Source organism: Pieris rapae, chromosome 5 (assembly GCF_905147795.1).
Source record: "Pieris rapae chromosome 5, ilPieRapa1.1, whole genome shotgun sequence".
Classification (NCBI taxonomy): Eukaryota; Metazoa; Arthropoda; class Insecta; order Lepidoptera; family Pieridae; genus Pieris; species Pieris rapae.
In genome coordinates this window covers 5,227,569-5,253,606 of record NC_059513.1, presented here as the reverse complement: position 1 = coordinate 5,253,606, position 26,038 = coordinate 5,227,569, and the positions used below count along the sequence as shown (strand labels likewise).

The 26,038-nt window shown below is 34.5% G+C and overlaps 1 protein-coding gene across 33 annotated transcripts; it reads left to right on the top strand.

Moving 5' to 3' along the window:
- Window positions 1-1,487: 1,487 nt before the first annotated feature.
- LOC111003170 (tropomyosin-2) lies at window positions 1,488-24,568 on the top strand. Of its 33 annotated transcripts, none has more exons than XM_045628288.1 (10): window positions 1,488-1,615; window positions 5,350-5,502; window positions 6,494-6,619; window positions 14,501-14,634; window positions 15,291-15,408; window positions 17,909-17,979; window positions 18,803-18,878; window positions 19,386-19,448; window positions 20,723-20,792; window positions 24,390-24,528. In XM_045628288.1, the coding sequence occupies exons 2-10, from the start codon at window positions 5,389-5,391 to the stop codon at window positions 24,470-24,472; spliced, it is 855 nt and encodes a 284-aa protein (XP_045484244.1). In that variant the 5' UTR covers window positions 1,488-1,615; window positions 5,350-5,388; the 3' UTR covers window positions 24,473-24,528. The 33 variants fall into 33 exon arrangements, with proteins under 33 accessions (XP_045484244.1, XP_022129244.1, XP_022129242.1 ...); XM_022273552.2 differs by lacking the exons at window positions 19,386-19,448; window positions 24,390-24,528 and adding exons at window positions 19,018-19,080; window positions 23,813-24,063; XM_022273550.2 differs by lacking the exons at window positions 17,909-17,979; window positions 19,386-19,448; window positions 24,390-24,528 and adding exons at window positions 16,753-16,823; window positions 19,018-19,080; window positions 23,813-24,063.
- Window positions 24,569-26,038: the final 1,470 nt, after the last annotated feature.

Here is a 26,038-nt window from a genome sequence, read left to right as displayed (position 1 = left end):
AGGTACTCAAATAAAATTATTTATTTTTAAATTTTTATATCGTGATTTTTAATCGAGGCAACCAGTACATATATATACGTAATATGTAAGTGTAACAAAAAAACAGGGTCCTTCACAGTCTAAAAAAAAGCATTTTATCTTAAAATTTAGCACATAAAACAACTAAACAATCGTATAAACAATGAATTTAATTAACTTACATTACGAGAAAATATTTCCTTTTACTATCAGATCAAATGACCCTTAGCCATGGTCTTCAAGGTGAGAACCTTAAAGGACCATCTGGGTCAGCCATACGGCGTATGACTCACAATGATGCGTTTCGAAATGTCATGATTTCTTGGCTTTGACCGAAAGAAGTCTCAATTACCTACATTTTATTTCTTAGTTTAAAGACAATTACAGGTTAAGTTAATCTTTAAAGTATTAAAAAAAAGAAATTATATAATTAGTGGTAAGTGTTTACGCCCAAACCCAATGACCATTCTCAATCCATTTTTTACCATCTTAAATAGATATCTTAATCCAAATACTGATAAAAGTGAGCCAACCAATCGACGGAATGTATTAGCCGTCTTTGGATACAAGCTATCCATGACTTTTGTATGAAAATGACAGGTCAACTGTGCCAATATCTCATCTTAAGATATTAACCTACACCAGTTTTTAAAATAGTTTAAAAGCTATTTGATATGTTTTAAACATTCACATGTATATTTTAATATTATTTGTACGGTTTTATTAATTTTATTTGGTATATATTGATTTTCAAATATGAGTGTAAAGAGCGAAGAGATTGCATTCAAACCGTCGCCGAAAATGGATTGTCTTCGTAGGGTTTGGTTATTGGGATGCAGATAGGAGGAGATCGAGCGACTATCACGGTCTGATCTCAAATTATTTTCAATCTAAGATTGTGGATTAATCATTGGTTTCGGGCTTTAATCGTGAGGACCTGCTTTTCTATCCTGGCAATACATTGTTACACAGAAGGTATAGAAGACCCTTCACCTGTTTTCCTAATACCTGTTGTATCTATACTCTATGCTTAACTGGAGAATCACATGGGATTATCAAACAATACACGATAAAGTTTAAAACCAAAATAGTAGATCCTAGAGTAATAAAAAGATTCACAAATAATAAATTTTTCATTAATTTATATACGAAAACGACTATTATATAAAGATATAAATTATCACATAATCTTTTCTAAAGATGTTATTAATTAATGTTAAAAATCTATGTAATGATGCTGCTCAAATGACAATAAAATGTGTGCTTTTGTCTTGTTTATCAACGAGTAGGGTTTGCTCTTTGCTAGACATGTATGTAGAAATAATCACATAAGTTTCGAAAATTAATCTATTTAATTTATAAGCTCTTACGAACGAAAAAATACTACGTTTTTAAGTTAAATGTTCACATGTGTTGTAATTATTAATTGAATCCTTGTATTCCATATCAGAAGCAATAATTTTTTGAAAAAGTAATGAAATAAGCCTCGCTGTATTCTCGGGGCGGGGTTGTCATCTCCTTTCGTGGCGGTAAGGCGACACCGGGCGAGACGCAGCTTCGCAGGCCAGTCGCACCACAGCACGCGTCGACTCGACATGTAAGTAGCCTGTGTAGTGCCATAGTGAATTTGTGTTTTTTTTTTAATTTAAGTGGTACGGTAAGTGACAGTGAGATTGTCAAGTGTTCAAGCCAGAACCATTTATAAAAATTATTCGTTATTATCAATAATATTTTGTGCAAACTTTAACGAAGTACCTATTTCTTTCGTAAGAAATCTAAAATTAAGTTGATAACAATAATTGAAGTAGGTATACAACTTGTAAAGAGTTGATTGATCCAACTAAGTTGTTTTAATTTATTAAACATTAATTTAATTGATCTAGATCAAGCTTAGAGTCACAATATTTTTGTCTATATTATTTTGTAACATGCCTGAAATTCTATTTTTAAATATCGCGGTATACCTCGGTGCTAAATTTCACATGCTATGACCAATAGGAATCCATGATCGTCTGACGTTTCCCGCGGTTTTGGCAATTAGCCAAATATTGACCAATGCCGTGCGAGCGCGGGAAGCGGGGGCGACTGTGCGCCTGTGTATTGCCACAGAATATTTCTAGTAGCTGATGATAATATGAAAACTTTTCCGGCGCCTCCGAAAATAAAAATAGGCATGGAAATTCCGGGAATTTACATTTGTTAAATGAAATAAACTACGAGTTTTTTCTTTGTTTTAAATAACAATATATAAATACTTCCAAACCAATTCTTATTACTTAATGATTAAGGACGTGACACAAGGACGTGATGATAAATAAAAAAGTTATTAGTAATGATTAACGTCACGGATAATAACTGGAAATTCATGTACAAATAATAATTATGTTTAACATTTACGAATGTTGAAATTTATTTTAATGCCCTTGAGCATTCTGATAGCCATATACGTTTATTTATTGTACGTCGTTCTGAAATTCACTTTATTGGACACGCACTTTACTTTTGAACAATTAAATTCAATGCCGTTTAAAAAAAATAGGTCATACGAAATTTATATAAAGTAAATAACTCAATAATACCGCACGAAGAGATTAAATTGGAATGCATCTATTGTTAGAATATCAGTTACCCACATTACCGATGTGCTGTATCTTTGCGCTTTAGCACCTGATAAATAATGTTGCAAGTAAAATATAAATTGAATATGCTTAGAATGATTACTCTATCTGAAACCGGAAATATATTTTACATAAGTTTGAGGTCTGTTTGTTAAAACAATAGACAATAGACATGAACAGCCCGTCTCATAAATGTACTAAAAACCATCTTTAGTTGAAGAATATTTTACCGCATTTATTTATTTTAAAAGTCATGAATAATGGTGAGACAAACCATTAAAGGTTTCATTTAAATAACGTTTATAAATAAAGAGTTAAAGGTACCTATGTATTTAAATTTTTGCGAGATTTTCTCCGTATTAGATATACAAAATCAAATAGTGTCATTATGACATTGAATTTTGTAACATTTGACTTTTGACCTCAAATTGTGACTAAGACGTAAATTTAAAATATTCAAGGTATTTCTTAAATCAAATGAAAACGACGAATTTTTTCCAGGTTCAAATCTAAACTTATTGAATACGTTTCTAAAATTTACATTTACACATCTTACTTTCTATGCCTTACAATCCGAAACAACTAAACAGGCCAGACACTCTTACGCCCAAACCCAATAAACTATTTCAATCCATGTTTGCTTACTGAGATAGATTCTTAATCTAAATATTTATGAAAGTGTGCCATTAACCAATCGACGGATTGTAATAGCCATCTGTCGATACAATTTATCCATGGTAGGTCATTGTATGTGGATAGACCTTTGTATGAAAATGGCAGTTTAACTGTGGCAATATCCTTACGATTAATCTAAATTACAAGAATAATCTTAAGATTTTAACTTACACCAGTTTTTAAAATAATTAAAAAGCTATTTGATATGTTTTAAACAAAGAAATGTATATTTTAATATTAATTGTACGGTTTTATTTACTTATAATAATTATCAAATATATAAAATTATATATAAACTCGGTAAAATGGAACAACAAAGAGCGAAAAGATTCTATCCGTCGCCAAGAATAGATTGTCTTCGTAGGGTTTGGTTAAGGGGATGCTGGTAGGAGATCGATCGACAGATTGAAAACAATTTCAGAACGTTGATTAATTATTGTGTTCAGGCGTTAGTGATACGATACGACGCATTAAGCTATAAAGCTGTCTGCTTATAAAGCAATTTCTACACTATCTTTGGTTTAAGACAAAAGTCCTTTAAAGGATATAAAACATTGTGTATTTCTCTCTCAAAGGCTGGCAACGCACTCACTAAAAATGGGTGTCCATGGGCTCCTGTTTTTGGGCGTCACCCCACGATTGTTTATTCTTAGCGTTTGTCGTAACCTAAAGTTTAATCGTAAAGTTTTGTAATTCGTCATCGATATAAAGAATAAATATATAAAATCCCGTTGGTCGCAGCATCCACATTTTTGCATTAAGTGACTCACAAAGAAATATTTTCCCTTTGATTCATCCACGACAGAGCCTTCGTCCGCGAGTTTTACGTTTAATGTTTATTCAATTGTTTTATTCAAATACAGGATAATATGAATATTCAATGTTTACTTAGCTAAATGATTATAAAAGTGATACACTTTGATATATTTAAATTGATTCGAATTAAAATCATTGAAGCCTAAGCTTTTCTCAGGTACATATATTGATTAGTTTCAAATTATATTTTAGTACACCTGGAGACTTTTATGCATCTTCAGACATACGTACACAGGAATAAAAAGATTTTATACAATATCGTTTTTCTTATCATAAGCATTGAATACTATCGAGTGAGCATGAAAATAAGTCCCGTCTTACCAGAATAAGATTCCTTTGAAATCCCTTGTTTTATTCTTGGTGCATTCAGATCATTGAACTGTTCCAACTTCCATGCAACCGAAATGAGTGAATAAATGCAGCCTGGAAGTCAATAATTATTGTGTTAGGTGTTTTGAATCAGTACAGAATGTTTCGGATGTTTTGGTTAGGACAAAGGGTAATAAAAAAATGTTTTTTGTCTATAGACCGACATACCTTAGAGTCTTAGGCTTGTCTTTTCTCTAGAAAATTCCATAATCTCGTGGGGAAACAATATTTAGCAAAATGCTAATTAAATTTACGAGCGACTCAGTCTGCACTTTTTTGTCACTCTTACCTTAAGAGCTCTTACAGTACAGTTAACAACTTCGTTTAGATTAGCTGTATTTCAACGGTACATTTAGTAAGGTTCAACAAGGTTTTTTCATGCTTACGGAATAGGCCAAGTAGATATTTCAAAAATCTAGGTGTTTCTTCAATCAGGTAGCGTCCACAATAATTACACCATTTACGTTACACCGGCCACTACTTCTTAGAACCCATTACGAAAGAGGTTCATCTCGATAGAATTGCAAAATTAACAATCTTTAATACTTTCTTGTCCAATTTGGTTATATTACACACAATAGCGTTATATCAGGAGGCGTTATTGTTTTGTTTAATTAGGGACAGTTTAAAAATGTATAATAACAATGATAGCATTGTACGGTGTACCATAGATGTACCTATTATATGAGGTTACGAGACGACATTTAATTGTATTACTATAAAATCCCCGAAAATCTACTAAAGTAAATCTTTTATTTCATACTGAATATATAATTAAACATGTACTGAAAGATATGTTCCACTATCCTATAAATATTAAAAGTAGATTATTTATTTCTTAAATTGTTTACAGCTTTTCGTCTAGGAGAGAACTAACAAAAACCCCGCCAAAATGGACGCGATCAAAAAGAAGATGCAGGCGATGAAGCTGGAGAAGGACAACGCACTTGACCGCGCGGCCATGTGCGAGCAGGAGGCCAAGGATGCCAACCTTCGTGCTGAGAAGGTACTGTTTAGTACCATAGACATACATAGAGACATAGACTAAGCTAGGAATAATAAGTTACTATTCTGTGACCTTGGTTTTATACCTGTAACACCATGTTAAACTTTGTACTTATGGCAGACGTAAAATGAAAGAAACAAAAAATTAGTTTTTCATTGAGATGACGTCTCGATGAGCTTTATTTAATAAAATGCGATGAAAGATATCTTATATGGCATTTTTTAAGACTTTATGTAACATTATGGTATATATTGTTTATATATGATGAAATTATTATTGTTTTAGTAGGAATCCTTATTATTTTTCTTACAATTAAAATAGCCCATATTAATCAGTGACAATGGAGCATACAAATAGTGAAAGAATTTTTAAAATCGGTCCAAAACTTTTGAGCCAAAACAAACATACTTACATACAAATCTTTCCTGTTTGTAAGATTAAGTATAGATTACCTACTTGTACCTAGTTGTTTTCCATTAGCAATATAAATAACCTTTTTAATCCTTATGCCACATATATTTTTGTCATAGACCAAAAAAACCTAATTACTTAAAAGCAAAAGTCTTAAAAAATCATACAAATTAACCGCAATGATCGGCATCAATAAAAGGATCAAATTTCCTTTCTAAAAGGACTAATAAAATGTAGTATAGGGTCTTGACCGCAGTGCTATGTGCTAGTAGCGGGCCAAGGACGTCCATGCACGTCCAATGCACTGATATCTAGACATCTTTGTAACTTATGCGTTCCTGGTACGATGCCCTTTATGCGTTTCATTAAAACCCTTTTCATTTTTAATATTTGGAGAAAATAGAATAAAATGAATTGTCTTTTCAAAGGCCTATAAATAAGAACCCATGTTGTCTTTAAAAAAAATCTTTTTATTGTAACAAAAATAATAACAATTATTTTTTAATTCAGGGCTCATACTGAAAAATAAAAATGAGTTGAGAGAGTTGACCAAAATATTAAAACATTTGTACATATACAGGCAGAGGAAGAGGCCAGACAGCTCCAGAAGAAGATCCAGACGATCGAGAATGAGCTCGACCAGACACAGGAGGCCCTCATGCAGGTCAACGGCAAACTTGAGGAGAAGGAGAAGGCATTACAGACCGTAAGTATTATTTTAATACGTATTTTTATATCATTAACGAAAAGAAATTGGTAAAAATATTTGTTCTATATACTTTTTATATTTAACGGCTAATTGGACATTCAGTTTGTTTTAAGTGAGTTTGGTAACTGGGTTTGAGTTCACTGAATGAATAATAAAAATGTTTCGGTTTGAAAGACCAAAGCAATAAGAATCTAGGAACGTTGGAAAATTTTGTTTATTTTTTAAAGTACACAAATTACTCTGCATTTATTAATTCAAAACCAAATACTGTTTATATAAACCACTCTAGTCGCTTTACGTCTATATTTATTACAAATGGTTTAATACTTCCATCTAAAATGTTTACTGAAATTGTATCTACGTCGACTCTTGTAAATTCGAAACTCGAGGGACATTGAAAATATTACGAATATAACGTTAAATTACGATTCATATATTACGATATTCAAACACTTTAAATGTTTGAATATCAACTGGTTGTGTGTGAGAAAATAAATGAATCTTTGAATTATTAAGTGTTATCAATTTAATTATTAACTGCTATTATAGAACACAACATTCCTGTAAATACATGTATTCATAATATGATTAAATTAATCTTTCAAAAGAACTCTGTTTACTTCAAAGTAAATTGCTGCTGCTTAGACTGCTCAATACCGTTTTTAAGACAAAAAGTGCATCTCATGATTTTTCATCACTTTCGTTTTCTAGACAGAACCTTTGTAAGGTATCGAATGAGGTTCTCGCTTCCTTAACTGACACCTCTGCTAAGGGTTCTGATGTATCGTTCTCAACTAGATAAAAAAAATCAAAGGCTCGTGTACCTACATTGATATAAGCTTAAATCGCAATCTTTCCTTCTCTTTCTCTTTGCAACTTTAAATCGTCGAATATTAGACGCGGACGAGTTCAAATTAACGTGTGGTTTTGTTATAAAGCAATGATTTTTTCGTTTGAAATACCAAGTGCATAAAAATGTATTGATTTAGTTCGAAAAATTAAAAGATTTTGTAGGGAACTCTTGATAACTCGGTAATATAAGAGAGGTTCGAACATCGCAGGTTTGAATTAACGTGAGTCAACGTACTTGATTATACCAAATAATACCGAATTATTGGTATACATAATTTTGGTGATGGTGTCATAAGAACTTAAATGTTTTTAAACAGAGATTTAATATTTAAGATCGCCTAATATTTAAAGTAAAATTCTTTTAAGGTTTTGAACAAACGTATCGAAATATAGGTTAGGTTAGCGCGACCTCAATACTTCGGCTTATTATTAAAATACATACACTATCATATGTAAATTAGTAACTTGGAAACTAATTACATATTTTCTAATCGTTTTTGCTATTGTTTTCATGGTTAAGTGACTGTGTAAATGAATTCTATCTATCGTTTAATGAGTCAAAACCTTGAAATATTTCCTTAAATGACACTCGAGAAGTTAAGCTACACACATTTTTTTGTAAGATTATAAACTAAAATCTCACTATTTCTCAAGTGATAACTTTAGAATTTCATTCGGTTTAAAGTTTCATAAATTCAAGAAAAAATATTAGAGCATAATAGAGTCTTTGTTTATTTGAAAAAATACGTTTGTATTTACTTAACATAAACAACCTCAGTTTATGTTAAACGTCTCGTGCGCACCAGGCGGTTATTTTTGGCGTCCCGCACCTAATATGGCCCCGGTGCCCGGTGTTTCGGTAAAATTAGACGCGTGCCAGTTTAAACACATTCTTCGAATACCTAATCAATTAGTAATTATTTTTAAAACCATGTATATTATGATCATTCCATAGCTTTATAATTATGATAAATTGCAATGCACATAATATTTTAAAGGTTACTTTGTTTAAGTAGATATATAATATTTCTAATACAGCTTGTTTGTGCGGAGAGAAAAGTGGCGTGGTGATTTATGCAAACTAAAAAAACTCTTAATTGCTGTTCACAAAAATAATCCAATCACCCCACGGTTCTCTCGTAAAGTAAGTTAATTGTTATGTGAGGAAAAGTACCATATTCGCAAACTTCTACCGGAAAACAAATTTAAATGGACCGCCATTATAACTGCCGGTAAAGCAGAATTAAATTTGACAAATGACAATTGACAGATAATACAAAAGTTGATGAAAGGCGACGGCAGCGCCACGTAGGTATTTTGTTGTTGAACATATTGAACATTCAGTCAATATGGCGGCGCGCACTGCGCGGCCGGTCGGAGTGCGCGGTGTGCAGTGATGTCCGCGTCCGCGCCCCACGCCCACGGGCGCACCCCCGTGCGGCGCAGGGGGCATCAACACCACCCGCGGTTGAGAGGCGACCGCCTTCCCGCCCCCGGGCCAACCGTAAACAAAACTCCGTCCAAAGAAGTGACCTTAGAAACCGAAACAGACGATGTTGTGTCTTGTGTCAATAGTGTTAGTGAATCTCAAGAAATGACAAGGACAAATAGTGACGATGCACTTTCAAATCGAAATACAGGCGACGACTCTAATATCGATGATGATATTAGCTTTGACACAAATATTCTAGAGTCGGACACAATTGAACTCTCCGATGATGATTTCTCTTTTAAAGAAGAAAGGTCATCGGGTGATGGCGCGGAGATGGTGCCTCTAGTCTCCGATATCATTTCGGATGATGATCCTGAGACAGCAGAACTTGCTAAACTTAGATGCCCTAGTGAATGTACTGAAGTGTTGGCAGCTAGAGAAAATCGTAGAAATAGAAGATGTGCAGATTATCCCGGTCTCGCATTTGGTAGTTCTATTTTCTCATCTGACACAATAATGAAATTTTCCATTATCAAGAATGAGTTGCAGAATATAAAGAATACGGCATTAAAAAGGGTAATATCTTATTTTATTGTACATTTGTTTAAACTATGAAGCAGCCAGGCGTGGGCTAAATGTGAATAAACTATTTTTAATCGCATTTCGTCAGAGAATATTACGGCTGCTGTGAGCAGCGGGAGAATTGCGATCAGCTGAGCAATTTGACATTTCACTCGATTCTTGTTTACGCTTGTAGTTGTTCATTCTTGCGCTAGATGTCGCCCTGAAAAAAGTATAATTAAATAAAAATTATTGCTAGTTAACAACGCAAATAATTTAATTTGTTTTACTATAGAGATATTAAACGTGACTTTAATATATGAACGTGATGGTATCTTTTAAAGGCTATGCTTATCAGATAGATAAAACCATCTCAAATGTGTTCTTGGTTTGAATACTGATAAGGATGAATAAGATTTAAACATAAATATAATTAGTTCTCTTCAATTGAATGCTTGATATATAAGTTATTATTTACAAAAACTCTGTTTGAAATTAAATGATTAAACAAATGAAACTTCAGGTCTTGCAATTTTACATATTATTCTTTTTTCATTCTACAACTATTTGGTTATGTATGATTAATGTTATGTCAGCTAATTGCTAACTGCAATGGTTGCAAACATAAATTTCAAATTATAATAAGGTAGCTAGACAGGAAATACTACATACAGATTTTACAATTTTAATGATATTATTATTATTATTATTTTGATGATATCAAGATTATAATTTTTTTAAAGAACTGGATAGATTCTTAATACATACACCCAACTAAACAGACCTGAGTATCAAAATTTGAAATCAACTGAAAACTAAGCATATATATTTATAATTTTATGTACCCATACACACATAGTAGATATACTATGAGGTGTGTGACTAGTAAGTTTTAATTACTATAATTTTACAATTTTTATCTGATAACATTAATAACAAAATAAAAAATATAAATAAAATATTAATTTATAAGTACAGATTTGGTATTTTAACACAGCAAATATTAAGAATAATTTTTAAAGTACAAATTCTTTGTTTTCTCAGATTATCATTGAAATAGTATCTGTTTTCAAAACATTTAATTAATTAATGATGGCTATTTACCTTATGTTACTCGCTAATAGTGCATTGATCATATAATTAAAGAAAATGATTCAGTAGATTTAGAATTTAGTTAGTTACATGTTATGTTAATCAGTAATGTTTTATATATTTTTATATTCTATCATTATTTTCAGACGAAGATTATTTTGTTTTTATATACTATAGTGTTAGGTACATATCATCTAAGATTTCAGTTTTGAAAATTAAGTGTAACTTAAGATACGCTTCATTTTCAATGTTTATTTACTCCATAAAAACATGATTTTATAATCCATGGTTAACCCTTCCTTATATGTAATACCAAAGTTGGAATGCATATAACTATAACATTCATCTTCTATTCATTACATATAACTCAATTCAAGTAGAAAATCTAAATGTCACTTTCATTTGTATGTGTATGCGACTTACTATTGAAGTGTTAACATATTTTTATTTTATCGACAAAATGTCGTACTAAAGACGTAAGAAACAAGTTGCATGTTTACATTACTCAACTAGATGGCGTTAAAATTGATTTTAAACTAAAAAAAAACCGAGTTGCTATATTCAAATAATATGTTTATTTATGTAATTAAAATACCCCCTGCGATATATAAAAACCCCTATTACGATATCTAAAGCTGGCAACATTACTATGATTCACACGATTTTTGTGTGATAATGATAGAATGACCGCTGTTATATTCTGATAGTGCTTACTTCCGCGATTTATATTGTATTTAATTATTGAACCATTGCGACCATCCCGTTTTAAGTATAATATGAATTTTAAAAGGTTCAATTTGACCCTACAGGATGTAGCTTTAAAAACTCACAGCAGGTGGAGTTAGTGTGTTCCGACGGCGCGTTCGATTGTGACGTTTACCGTTTATGTATGTGGATTGTGGCTTGCTGTCAGTCTTCACTTCTCATTCAGATTATGTGTTGACTAGTGGCATCGTTATTTAATTATATAACATTAATTAAACATCATTGTTTTTAGCCATTACATTAATAATTACTTATTGCACGAAGCGTTGATCTTTAATGAACAAGTGATAAAGCGAGTGTACATTGGCAGCGGCCATTTTATTCGCCGGCTGTATTCATTCGTATCTCTGCGATACGGAGCAATAACGAACGACCCAGTCAGTCAGTTGGCATTTTCGCGACAAGGGCGAAGGTGTCTCTTGTTTGTAGATTTTGAAATATAAATTGGTTTACGACAAAAGTGAATAAAAATGACGACAAATATGCAGCAAGGTACGATTCTCGACGTGTTAAAGAAGAAAATGCGTCAAACAAAAGAGGAAATGGAAAAATATAAGGACGAGTGTGAGGAATACCACAAACGATTACAAGTGGAAATAATGCGAAGAGAAGAAGTAAGATAACGTATTTTATATGTGTCATGTGATGTGTGTAATAGCGATCTAAGTTTGTGAACGTTGTGTTAAGAATGTTCAAATGTACATGAGTTATCAGTCTCCGTAAAGTTATAATACTATCTACCTATAGTGAGTAATGTCCGGCCATACTTAGGTGTGCCGGCGACGTACGCATATTCACCTCTCTTTCTATTATGACTCCGTTGGAACCATAGGAATGAGATGGCGGATTTATGTTTTTTGTAACATACCATTATTATTCTTTTATTCGTTCTCTATAGTGTTGCATAAAAAATAGTGGTGCAGCGAGATTCAGTTTCTGTTATTTAAACCTTTTAAGAAATTCATATCGCATTTAACGGTGCACGGTGTGCCAGATTTTGTTGCTAACAGGTTTGGTCGCGACTGAGGTCGTGTACCAGACTTCAAACACATGATGTGGAGCCGGTCTGTACTGTGATCCTTTTGATACATTCCTCATGTTCGCTAAGGTTCCGACATCCTCCGAAGGACCGCGCCGGCGCTCGAAAGGCGTGTCCGTATTTATCGACATGACGTAATTTATTCGTCTCCTCTACTACAATGTTTTTAAGTCTGAACTTTCCCATATTATTTTTCTAAAACATCTGATTCCGTTATCTTGTGCGGAATAAAACTAATTGTACCTGCCCACACTCGTGTTCATGTACTGTATTTGGTAGCTTCGCGTGTCTTATCGCAGTTTTCATGTATCAAATTATATATATTTAACAGTATCGATAAGATGTTTCTATTAAAGATATTTTTCTGTACAAGGATATAATTTGTCCTTGCCTTTTTTTTCAAATTTCGAACAACTCTATCGCATTTTTTGAATTAGACGCCGATTTGCATATAACTAAAAGTACAAAATAGTTTGTAAAACTAAATTTTGCCAGAATTTTATTAGGTTATTACCAGTTTTGATATGTATTTGTGACGTTTTGTTAATACGAGTTACCCAGCATTTTAAATGAAACCGGATGGTACTAATCTCTTAAGCCGTAAAGCCTTTCCAATGCTTTTAACCTTTGTAGTTGAAAAATATCTTAACTATACAGTAAAATAACGGTGCAGTCATTGTCTAGCATTACAAACAGGGAATTTTACCATTCCCAATGCGTGACTGTTTTGTATTACAATTACCATTGTATTATGTCAATTGTCAATGGATACGATCACGCCCAAATAGATCCCATAAAAAATATGGACCCTCCTTTAGAGAATTAAACAGAGCAGTCAAGTGTTGCTTATAGAAGCCATATTATAATCATATCATGTTACAAATTAGAAGATATTTTTACACCAAAGGTTGTTGACTCACAAGGTTAAGATTTTCGTTTGCCAAAGACGGAAAATAAACAAATCGTCGGTTCAAGGTCGCAAAAAGATCTATGAATAACTAAATTATCACCTTAATCAATGGGATTGTGATATTGAAGCCACTTGTTGGGGCTGAAATTTTTTGCGTACTTGTGTTTTTGGCGCTGCGAACAGTGTCTCTAAATACATTAAAGTTGTCAACAATAACTGCGTCGCTATCTCACTAAGACTGGTTAGTTATTGTATAATATTTTCATAATTAGAGGACGTATTGCAAGTTATTAACTCGCATTAGTGACGACACAGGATAAAAGGAGAAACTGGGACTCGCTTGGGCGTCCTGACAACAAGGACGCGTGACGTCATTGACATGTGCAGCTCACTGAATATAAATAGCCAGCGAAATATTTAAATTGACCATTAATTCTTAACACGTATGTTAACAATGTTAGTTGCCGTAAAACCTGAGTACGTTACCATGTTAGTAACCATTTTTGGGAGCTATGGGTATGGGTAATTGTTAGGCACAAGGGGTCGTTCAAGTATTACGTAAGCAGATTTAGGGTCTGTTTCACAATGTCTGGATAAGTTCCAAATAAGCTATTTATTACTTATTGGTAGGATAAACACTATTGTTGCGTTTCACGTCTGTCAGATAGCGCTATTCGTCATGAAACGCCAAGTTTCTTATTCGGAACTTTTATCTTCCGAATAATTTATGTGTTGAATAGCTATTTGGTACTTTATCCATACGTTGTGAAACAGACCCTTACTGTAATTTATCCCTCCCAAGAGGAAGGAAGAATGAATTAATATAGTTTTGACTGCAATTGACGTTTAACGGTAGTTATGGCATCGACAATTAGTAAGATTAAGGGTTAATGACACCATTTGAAGGTTTATACTTGTAGCGGTAAAATTAATTATAATGATTAATATAAAATTAATACGCTTTCACTATTTCTTTTGTAATAGATGATTTATTTTCTACTTCTACTGTATAGTATTACTTTACGTTCCCTTTGAACATTAATTTTCTATGACATATCTTGCATGTATATATATGTAAGTGAAATACTACGGTATTATTAGAATTACGTATTATTAGTATCTTGTTCTTAATATAAACTATAAAGGGCTTTGGTAATGAAGCAATTTAAGTACCTTATTACACCGTTATAAATATTTTCTTTAGATTAATTGTAAATAAAATTTCAGGCCGAATCCGAAGTGGCTGCACTCAACCGTCGTATCCAATTGTTGGAGGAAGACCTTGAGAGGTCTGAGGAGAGACTCGCAACAGCCACAGCTAAGCTCGCTGAGGCCAGCCAAGCCGCCGATGAGTCTGAACGGTCAGTTCGATGTTATTCCAAAATTGAATTTTCAAATTTTAATATTTTTCTAGAATATGTTTTGTTTATTGGAATTGCCTTAGTCTGTGTAGTTATTATTACCACTTTAAATTTTATAGATGTTCATAGCTCTGTAATCTTGAATAGAAACCTAAGAACTACAAAGCCATTAAGTGGTTTACTAATGATATTAAAACTACCTAGATAGTTATTGATTTCAGTAAAAATTATGCTTGCAAGTTAGTACATTTTAAATTTTAAATTTTAAACGATTAATTATTATTATTTTTGAGTGTATTTTTATTTTCATTATTAATATAATATATAGGCCACGCGTCGAATATTTGAAGTAATTCCAAAAACTGTTTAAAATTCTATAATTTTGTTTATAATTATTGTGTGCATGTTTCTCTTTGTTATTCTAACCACCATATTACCTGATTTACTTCTGTCAAAGAAATAAGAGTTTAAGCCAACCCTTTATAATATTTCCTACAAACCTATGTATTAATAGGGAATATACACGAATCTCTACATACATTTCATAAAATTACTATTTATGTATGTAAAAAATCGTGTTTCCGTTTTTTGTTAAAACTAGTGTTGTTAAGTTTTATCGATGTTTTAACACGCATGTGTTTGACCGCACTAATCAGAATACGCAAGGCGTTGGAGAACCGAACGAACATGGAGGATGACCGCGTCGCCATCTTAGAAGCACAGCTATCCCAGGCGAAACTCATAGCGGAAGAGTCCGACAAGAAATACGAAGAGGTGAACGCTTGATAATGATGTTTTTGCTTTCCTGTTAACATACGTATATAACTATACAGTCTACAGTGTAATGAAAATCGTTAATTTTATTAAGATTATAGTTTGTGTGCGCATTCATACAAAAGAAGCAGTGGCTTATAAGTAATGTTATGTAAATATTAGTTAATTCTGAATTTATCGATTTTTATTACACGCTGTATTGTCACAGGTTTAATCACGTCACTTTCGTTACGCTCGATTTGTGTCGAACGATTCAATCGTTTCTGTTTTCACATATTAATATGCGTATGGTAACAGTGACAGAAACACAAACCCTACGACGAAGGGCGAACTGTTTCTGGGCACGAAAAATCTTATCGTTATCAATATTATTAAGATTTAGTAATAAGTGCATGGAACAAACTGAAACGTGTTGTTTCAGTCTGTTTAGTTTCAACCATTTGTCATGGTTCTAATGTATTTTCTCCACAGTTTTAAGGCTTTGTACGTTTTTTCTCGTGTGTTCGTCTGCATGTCTTCTAACTATTGGGTTTCCTTTCTTTTTCTCTATCTACTATACTGAAGTTATCTGTTATCGACGACAGTGCCCGCAAGGTTCTGGAGAACAGGTCATTGGCTGATGAAGAACGTATGGACGCCTTGGAGAACCAGCTGAAAGAAGCCAGATTCCTTGCTGAGGAAGCTGACAAGAAATACGATGAGGTCTTTGTTTTTTCGTGTTGTTTGGTTTGGTTTGCTTGTTATATTTTTGGAAGCTGTGATATCAGAGCTTTCCTACAAGAAATGAGCAATAACAATCTGTGTTATCGACGTTGCGTGTGATTTTTAATACTTAACATATGTGTTGTGTCAATTCTCCCTTTATCCCAATAGAGATTTAGTACTACCTTTTAACAATCCCCTAAACTAATTTGTTTTAAGTGAAGTTTTCTAATAATTGATTTTTATTAATTTCCCTTTGTGAAACTCTAGTAAAGGAGTTGCAGCATGATTCGTCTAATGACATTTACATTTGTATGTAACAAGTTGTCCTGAAATGATAAATTCATGTATACTTTTGACATTATATCTTCGGCAAATTTTAGCAACATGTGTCACAACAGATGGTTGTAATTGCCCTACTTCCCCTGACTTGACCCTGCTCGGTGAAGGCAGTCTTAAAAAGTCACGCCAAAAATGGTACGGTGGCGTGCGTGATCGTTCGTTTCTTGCCCTTAAAAGGGAGAACGTGTTCGTATATATCTTACATAAGGTGATGCCATATATGACGGGTGCTCAAGATCTTTCCTAAAATAGCAAGGAATTTATTTAATAGAAAATGCTTATGTGGAATGATGTGTCCAGGTCGCTCGTAAGCTGGCTATGGTTGAGGCTGATTTGGAGCGCGCTGAGGAGCGCGCCGAGACCGGTGAATCGTAGGTTTCCATTGATTTAGTTGCCCAGTGGCAGGATCAATACTGCAAGTGGCTATGTAGTATTGTCCTGTGCTGTGCTAGTTTGCTAGTTGACACCGTTTGCATGGTTGTTCATCATTAATCTGCACAATAACCGCCGACATTGGTTCTAACTTTACATGCATGTTCTTAGGTGAACGAGAAGCTGACGGAGTCTTTTTTTTTTTAATTCTACATCAATCATTTTATTAACGCTGCCTTGTCACTATTCAATGCGTTGGTTAGTGATGCTGTAGTCTAGTATTAAGTTTTTTTTAATGGTGTTGGCTGGCAGGCGCATGCGTTTGCCAGCATCACATTTTGAGATAAAAAACAAGGGTTGCCCCATCTCATGGATATTTCTTATGTAATGTAACTATCATGTCCATGTGTCAACTAAACTTCTGTCCTCAATGTGTGTTTAAGTGTTAGGCTATCAGGAAATATGTGTGGTATAGGGCAATTTTCGTTTTCAGATATGCGCCGCAATACACCAGAATTACTGGCCGTATGCGTGCCGCACATATAGCGCACACATCACATAACGATTATGATAACGCACTAGATAGCACATAGATTTTCTTTTAATATTTGAAATTTTTAAAACTAAATGTAATGGGACAACCCTCGTTTTTATTTTTAATTGAGTGCTGGCGCCATTCTCGATTGCCCGCTTTATTGCCTTACCCTATACCAAGAAATACGATATTTTTTTATTCCTTGTCACAAATACTACATCAGAAGGTAATTCCTTACGACCCAACTTTCCCTGCACCGTCATTTAGAAGGCTATAGATGTAATCAGCAAGACGATACCGATGCACTGCACCGTGACAGCGAAGTCGAGAATGGTGCCGGAGCGTAGTCAGTGTTGCCAGGTCGAAATTAATTTCATTAATTATTATTAACACATTTGTGTGCCAGGATATAATCACACGCAAAGTGCCCTTGCCCTCACCCATTTCCTTTTTATTCCTATTCGTATAACATAAGATCTGGCAACACTTGTAGTTAGTGTGTGTTGTGTGTGTGTGCGTGGGCGTGTACTAACGCTCGGCCGGCGGTAGGTGGCGCGCAAGCTTGTCCTCATGGAGCAGGATCTAGAGAGGGCCGAGGAGCGATCCGAACAGAGTGAATGGTAAGTACGCTTACATAACGGTACTTGCATTGCACAAAAACATTCGGGCTACACTGTGATGTAAAATTATTCGGAATTTAAATCTCGCTTCGTAAAAACCTTGAATAAAATTTAGGTATTTACACAATATATTTATGTCGAAGTATACAGTTTCTTAACTCGAAAAAATTATTGCAGATCTTAATTATGTTCTTATTTCAAACTTATATTCATTTAACGTAAATAATTCAGTTGCAGATTTTTTTTGTCTTTTGCTACTTAATATATATTCGAAAACTTATAAAAAGATAATTATGTAAACCGAGAACCTACACATCAAGTCTTGCGAACGGAATGTTTTTGTGCAATGCTCAAATACACGTTTTTATCGGAGATCGAGATATAGCATTTACGTAACTATATAATTGATAAATGACATAAAAATTCCGATTTTAAAAGGTGTATATGTTTCGGTTCATTTTCATCATCATCATCAAAGATACACCAAAAGAACATCGATGATGAAAGTTAACCGTTTCCGTAGCATGTGGAAAGTGATAATAACTAATAACTGCCAAACATCGCGCTTTTATTACTAAACGCGTGACCCTTTTATAATTGTTAAGTATTTAGTTCAATTGTTATCGTTAAAAGATATTTAGAGATTAAGCAAAAATATGATATCTGTAGCTCAGTGATATATGATATAGAAATAATGTTAACAGTCTCAAAATAAAGTAGTAAAGTTTTACTGGTCACTATAGATTTTTTTTATTTGAAATTAATTTGTCAAGTTTAGAAAACTTTTTATTCAAAGAAATTGACTAGTTCACCTAATTTTCAGCAAAATCGTCGAGCTTGAGGAGGAACTTCGCGTTGTCGGTAACAACCTGAAGTCACTTGAGGTCTCTGAGGAGAAGGTATGTGTCTCTTCATCATAGATAAGCTAGTTTAAGCTAGAACTACCCAGCTATTGAGAAATAATTAAGCACCAACCAATAAGATGTGTACGAACCGTACTGATATTTATATGAAAGTAATAATGTAAATTCCATACAGGCAAACCAACGTGAGGAGGAGTACAAAAACCAAATCAAAACCCTCACCACCCGCCTAAAGGAGGTGTGATGTGGAATGATTCTTTGCGAGTGTTTTCGCTTGCCTAACTGCATCATGCCGCACATTTAGTGTAGCATTACGAATGATTTACCATACAAATGTGACCTTTGGTCTCGTATGACAATTGACATTTTCACCATTCAAAACTATATCAATGGTAAATCAATCGTGTGTAGTGAGATAAACCCTTTCCGATTTTAGTTGTTGTGTACGTAACAGAATGTCGTTTAATTTTTTTTTAATTTCTAATTTGGTATCATTGTTTACTGTGATACTGCATGGAGTTTTTATATCGTTAACTAATACAGGCGACGCAAAGGGAAGAAACGTTCGAGTCTCAGGTGAAATTGTTGGACGCGTCGCTCAAAGAGGTAACCGGCGACCGAGGACGTAGATAGTTCTGGTTACGGTTGTAGAATCGGTTCATGCTCATCGCTATTTTGTGTTTGTCGTAATAGCCACTTTAACTTTCGAAGGCGTGTGACGCGTGCTGACACGCATTCGATTCTACTTTACATAATTTTAGTCAACCGTGAAATTCGTGTTCCGTATCACTTTTGAAACTTGTTTATTGTGGCTATTACTGAGGGTGTAGGCTCGTGAATCCAGTGGCTGAACGGTTGGTGCTTCGTCCATGTATTCTCTCGTTCTATCTACTGTGTATTTATTTCTTTATCTATGTACCCTACCCGCTTATGTTGTGATTGTGCTATTTCGTTCCTATTACTGCTACTCTCAGTTCTTTAGTATATAGATTTCGTATTATTTTGTAATTGTAAGGGGATGATGCATAGTTTGGATGTTACGAATTGGGCAATCACAACACGGGCGCTAGCATGCTTGCTGTGAGTATATAATGCAATGAGTCGTATGTGGCTAGGCGATGGCGTCACGTGACCACGTCGAGGATAAGATCCACAGCCTCTCGCAGAAATTGACGCAAGTAAGTTGCTCGATAAGTGGGGCACTTTGGTCACATCACTATTATTGACAATTGACATATCATACATGACAAGATTCCTTGATTGCTCTGTCTTCGACTTTATAATAAATAATTAATTAAATATCACTTAGTAAATGTTAAAAATAAAGTGCAGACGTTTAGAAAATCTAATTATAATAATCCAAACTATCTGCAGTACATAGTGTACTTATATAACGAGGCCAAAGTACACCTACTCATCATGTCCCTAACATTATCATTATCATTTCAATTTGTTCATAATAGGGGGTAATGGTATATTATATGTAAATTTGTATTACGTAGCGACAGCACAGCGCATAACTGCTCTTGGTGAAGGTATTTTGCATGGTGTTAGTGTAGCTTATTGTAAAAAAGAATTTGTTTGAATTTATTGTTTTTTTTTTGTAAATGTTTTGTTTCGTTATATTTAAAAATAAAAATTAGATGCTTTAAATAAAAAAAAAATAAAGAAATAATATTTGCATGGGGTTACCGTGAAATCTATAAAATAGTCTTTTTTCTGTTTGAATTTGTACGTTCTTGAGAGTTGGGAGTCCAAAATTGGTTTTTGATTTAAAATGTTTTAAAAGTCAAATAAGTTATATGGCTACAAAATGCAGAAAAAAGGCTATTTACTCAAAAGTCTAGATTTTAACATCGCGTCGTTTACAATGTTTCCAGGCTGAAGCTCGCGCTGAATTTGCTGAGCGCTCTGTCCAAAAACTACAAAAGGAGGTCGACAGGCTCGAAGGTAATATACATTTCAATGAAACATATTTATTTTTTAATATTACCTGTGGATCAATTAGTAATGTGAAGAAGATTAAATATAATTTGTTAGTTTTGAAGGTTCACAGATAAGTAGAGACGATTACAGCAGTTGGTTAAGTGAAAAATTTATTATCTCTGAAGTCAAGTTATAACAATCGTTTGAAAAATAACCAAAGCTTTAAATCATATCAGCCATCAATCGAGCTGTTAAAGCTACATTAGTACATTAGATTTGAAAGCTTATTTCTCTCTCATTTCGCTACGATTTAGCTTACTTTTAATTTTCATAGTAACTTTATTATTAAGGAAAGGTGATGGTCGCAGATCAGATGACTTTAAATTTTTGCACCATCGTCTTTTCGAAATCGCTATATTTTCTTTTTATTGCGTAAGCATGGAGTTTAAATGTTGTTCCAACTAGTTGCTCGATTTTTGTTTAGTTTCCCATTTTTTTTTTGCATGGATGTTTTAATGTTGATTTTTGCCTGCCTCGATTAAATCATATGCAATCGACCAAAGGAATACCGGATTGTTGCATATGGTTTTATCGAGTGACTAATGTTTTGTGTGTCTCACCGTGTCCACATGGGGTATTGCAGACGATCTGGTCTCCGAGCGCGAAAAGAGCAAACTCCTGCAGGAGGAAATGGAGGCCACGCTCCACGATATCCAGAATATGTGAACGCCTCGCATTACCCGCCCGGCTCGCTATCGATATCCATAAATAGCTTTCGTGTCACTCACCTCTGTCATTTGTCAAGTTGACGTTGTCAAAAATTTTTTGTTTCTTGGGCGGGAAATCTTGTAAATTAATTTTCTTATTTATTGCCTTTGCTTAAGGTTTTTGTTGTATTTGGAGATACTACGAGCGAGACGGGCGGGTGACTAGCTGTTAATAGAAGTAGATTAATTGCCAGCCGCTTTTACTTTATGATCGAGTGTTCGCTACGACACCACTGCCATGTGCAATTTACGTACACTATTATTATTGTAGATGCATCCTCGATTCTTAGTCGTTCATATATTAAATCTGAAAGGTTATTTTTAGGTGTTGTACGCGACGAGACAGCTTTTGTATTTTTAAGTTAAACGACATTCCATTTTGTGGACCAATATACGTCTAAATGTGCACAATGAACTTTATTGCACGCGATTTTTGTATTAACATTCCCCTTAAAATATAACATCGAGGTTGGCTCAGAACACATTACGATAACTTTACATAAATAGCAGAGATTAGATGTTTTATTTAATGAGTGATGGAAACAAGTGTTTGAACTGCTTGACGATGAATAGTCTCAAGTGATTTTTCTTGTGTCATATTTCATTCGTTCTTATTTATTGCTTGACTGATAAATGAGCCTTTCTTAAGATTAGTTTCGAGCTGGCAATCCGTAAGCGAGTACGTCACTAGCGCACCGGGCGTTAAACTATGAATTTTTGATTTAAAGCAAATTAACATTTAACGATCAAGTGACGGGTTTACGTCCTAAATTTTTTTACAATTTATGAATTCATAGATATTAAGTACCTATGTGAGAAGTAAATGAGTTTATGAGTATTCTAACACAAGTGTTTATAAATATATTATATTATTATTTTTAATTTGTTTTTTTCTAACATGTCACCTAACGTCCTTTTCCACTAATTTTTATTCAGTTCCATCAGCTATAAGGTCATTTTATGTTAATATAATTTGTTTTCGTTTCATTTGTCAATAAATCTTAATCATTTTCGAAATTCCGATGAATTTTTGTCATCGTCAATCTTCTAAATGTGGAGCACGGGGCATGAAAAGAGTGAGCGTCCCATAACGAACTCCAGACAGTGTTAACGCATGTCCTTAGAAACCAAAAGAAATCGTCGGCAAAGAGACACCGCGCGTTTAGTACAGAGAGCATGAGACATGCGTTGGCCCCTTCCCGGTAGCATGGTTGCATATGCCGTGCGGTGCGGACACGGCGCCGAAGACCCCACAGTCGGCATGACGTCGCTTACGCATGAAAGTCACGCGACACGCGAGCTCACCGCGTCCGACTGCCGCAGATGACCTGATCAACGCCAAGGAGCAGTTCAATGACATCGGCAACGATATCGACGACACTGCCGTCGAACTGATCCCCGGGGTCGAAATGACACAGAGTCAGATGGAGAGGATCGCGAGGGCCAAGGAGGAGCGACTCAAGAAGCCTCCGCAATGGGCCCACCAGCCCCAGCCCAAGGAGCCTACTCCTCCACCGAAGGAGCCCACTCCGCCGCCCAAAGCTGCCACGCCACCGCCCAAGGAGCCCACGCCGCCACCAGCGGAACCGGCCCCCGCCGAACCCGCCCCCGCCGAACCGGCTCCGGCCGAACCGGCTCCGGCCGAGCCTGCGCCGGCTGAAACCCCTGCAGAAGCTCCCGCAGAAGCCCCCGCAGAAGCTCCCGCCGAAACTCCCGCCGAATAATCTCTATCTTGTATCAAAAATTTAAATAAATAGCTGATGGAATAGTACCTACCTTTGATCTAAGCATGCGTGTGGTATGGCATATGTGAAAACGCGTTTGACGGCGGTCGGTATTCGCAGACGACTTAATCACGAGCAAGGAGGTGATGTCCGACATGGGAGTGGAACTGGAGCTGGCCTGCCTGGAGCTCGGGCTGCCGGCGGCCACCTGGCGCGCCTGCGACCGCTGCCCCTGCTACCACTGACCGACGCTAACTTTCCGCTTTTCATGTGCATTTAAATTTAAGCCAGTAAAACATTTCACTCACACACTCTTATAAATTCGATACCCTACGCATGGATTAAAGACGATACGAGTCGAAACGCATGGCTTCTATAACAAGGACGACATGTAAGCATACTTTTTTCTCTTGCTTATGTATATCTCGCTGAACTAATTGCCAAACTTGACTTCCAGGAGTTAAAAATTGTCGAAAGGATTCAATTGTAACTAGAGAGTAGATTGTTAGCGTTGTTGTTAGGTTGGTGTTTTAATGCTGTTGATAATATTTAGACGAGCTCGTGGCTGAGAAAGAGAAGTACAAGGACATCGGTGACGATCTGGACACGGCCTTCGTGGAGCTTATCCTTAAGGAATAGAGGGTGACTACGTTCCACTTTCTGTCGGTCAATATGGGGCATGCGACCGCCCGCTTGCTATGTATAGATTTATTTTATATTAATTTATACGTTAAAGTATTACAATCCATAGATTTATGGTGGTATTTATTTTTCAACTATGAATAATAAATATATTATTATTTATTCAAATTGTTTTATTTCTAATCTGATATACCCGATAAAAATTGCTAGGCAATAGACATGCATGATGCTTTTGCTTAAATTTTCATTAAATATGTAGTTGCATTTTTGTAATTATTACATTTTAGATAGATAAATTATTTTGTGTTCAGCAGACAGACATGTTTACATAACATGTATGTTTAAGTTCAGTAATCCATATGATAACATCCAGTGAACTGAACAAAATAAAAATATATTATTACTTCACTAATACTCCTCACATAACTAATATATCGTATAATTTATGTTTTTAACATACTAACAGTGCTAACTAATAACGCCCACAGACGAAGTAATCGAAGAAAGAAGTAAATATAAGGCGATTGCAGAAGAAGTGGACCAAACGTTTGCTGATCTTTCGGGATACTAATGGTGCTTGAGAGCCGCCATTTTGAAATGCAAAAATGAGCGGGAAATTAGAAGCTTTTAGCACAGGACGGGTTTTAAATTGGCATGTGACTGTGATTGTAGTTCTTTTTATAAGAACTAAATTAATATTTATAAAGTACTTCAGTTATTTTTTAAAAGTCACTAAGTACTGAAACTTTGTAAGGATTATAATTATATCTTCTTTCTAATGTTTTCATATTTAAGTAGCAGTTCCGGGTTTTGTATGTATGACTAGACTTTTTATTAAACTATTTAGCACTGCCGAACCTTGATTCAATGTTTCAAGACTCATTAATTTAGATCATAAGCAATATGTTTTGATGCTAGGAATCACGTCGCTTATAATGCGCGATATCAAGTACAAAATTCACGTGAAAGCTTGATGATTTTGAAATCTAGTCGATTATGAACTATATCAAATTATTTTATTAGAATGAACTCCAGGATTATATTCCTTAATACATATTTGTAAAAAGAAAGCTTCCTGCTACCATGGTTTTGATGCCTTGATTTAAAATAGGATAATTTAATGTTCGTGGCTCCCCGTATTACACGTTTTCTATATGAAATACTCATGCTTAGTTTTTGTAGCTTTTAATAATGACGAATGTAAAGCTTGGAAAAAATTTGATTAATTAAATATATACTTTTTTCAAGAGTGGGTCTATTATTTTAACTCTTAGGGTAACATTGAAAACTCAAATGTAATCGGACTTAAACACGACTACATGCTATCAAACAAAAAAACATTTTTATCATAAGATTCTATCTTACAATAAGGCGCAACAATACTAAATGCATTATTTAAAACCAATAGAGGTTTCCCCAAAATTCAAAGCCACTGCATCACAGGCAACACATCTGCCTTGAACCCTGGTAGCACCATTAAAAAGACAACATATAGATTAAATTGTTAAAAATATAGATTACTTATATTTTTTTAATGGAAACTAGAGAAGCGCTCTGTTCTCATGTATGTATCATTTCTTTTTATTTTTGGTTCAATTTTGTTTAAGAGAAAGTCAAAGTCGCCTTTTGAAATCCTAGTAAAGTTCTTGAATAATTTTTATCAAGGCTTATTATTTCTAGACTCAAATTGTCTACAGTATCACGCCTAATTAAGTAAGGTCGAATCCACAATCTGTTCTTTTTTAAACAATATAAGCTGCTGCGACAAGTGTGATTTCGTCAGCCATTGTTGCCGGTATGTGTGGCCCGTTTAGGAGTCTGCATCATGGGCCATACTTTTGCAGACATATTGTAACACAAGGCAATGATGGCTCGGCCATCATTGGCCTGCATTAAAACATTTTTGTGATAGCCGGGCAATTAGTTGCCAATAGTGCAGCCATCAATTGCAGCAAAACATGGCCCGTTTAGAAACCCCATTAGGTTCGTTTCACGTGTAACAAGAGTATTAGATTTGCCGCCAATTCACAAATACAAATGAATGCAAAATACTAAATTTGGTCACCAAAGAGTTCTAAAAAAGAAATTTAAAAAAAGTTTCCACTAGCAATGTTTTAACTGGCCAGTTCTAAACATT

Coding starts and splice junctions, on each gene's coding strand:
- LOC111003170 (XM_045628277.1), top strand. CDS start 8,871: ATGTCCGCGTCCGCGCCCCACGCCCACGGGCGCACCCCCGTGCGGCGC. Junction 17,980..18,802: donor CGATCCGAACAGAGTGAATG/GTAAGTACGCTT, acceptor CCTAATTTTCAG/CAAAATCGTCGAGCTTGAGG. Junction 20,021..20,722: donor TCTCGCAGAAATTGACGCAA/GTAAGTTGCTCG, acceptor CAATGTTTCCAG/GCTGAAGCTCGCGCTGAATT.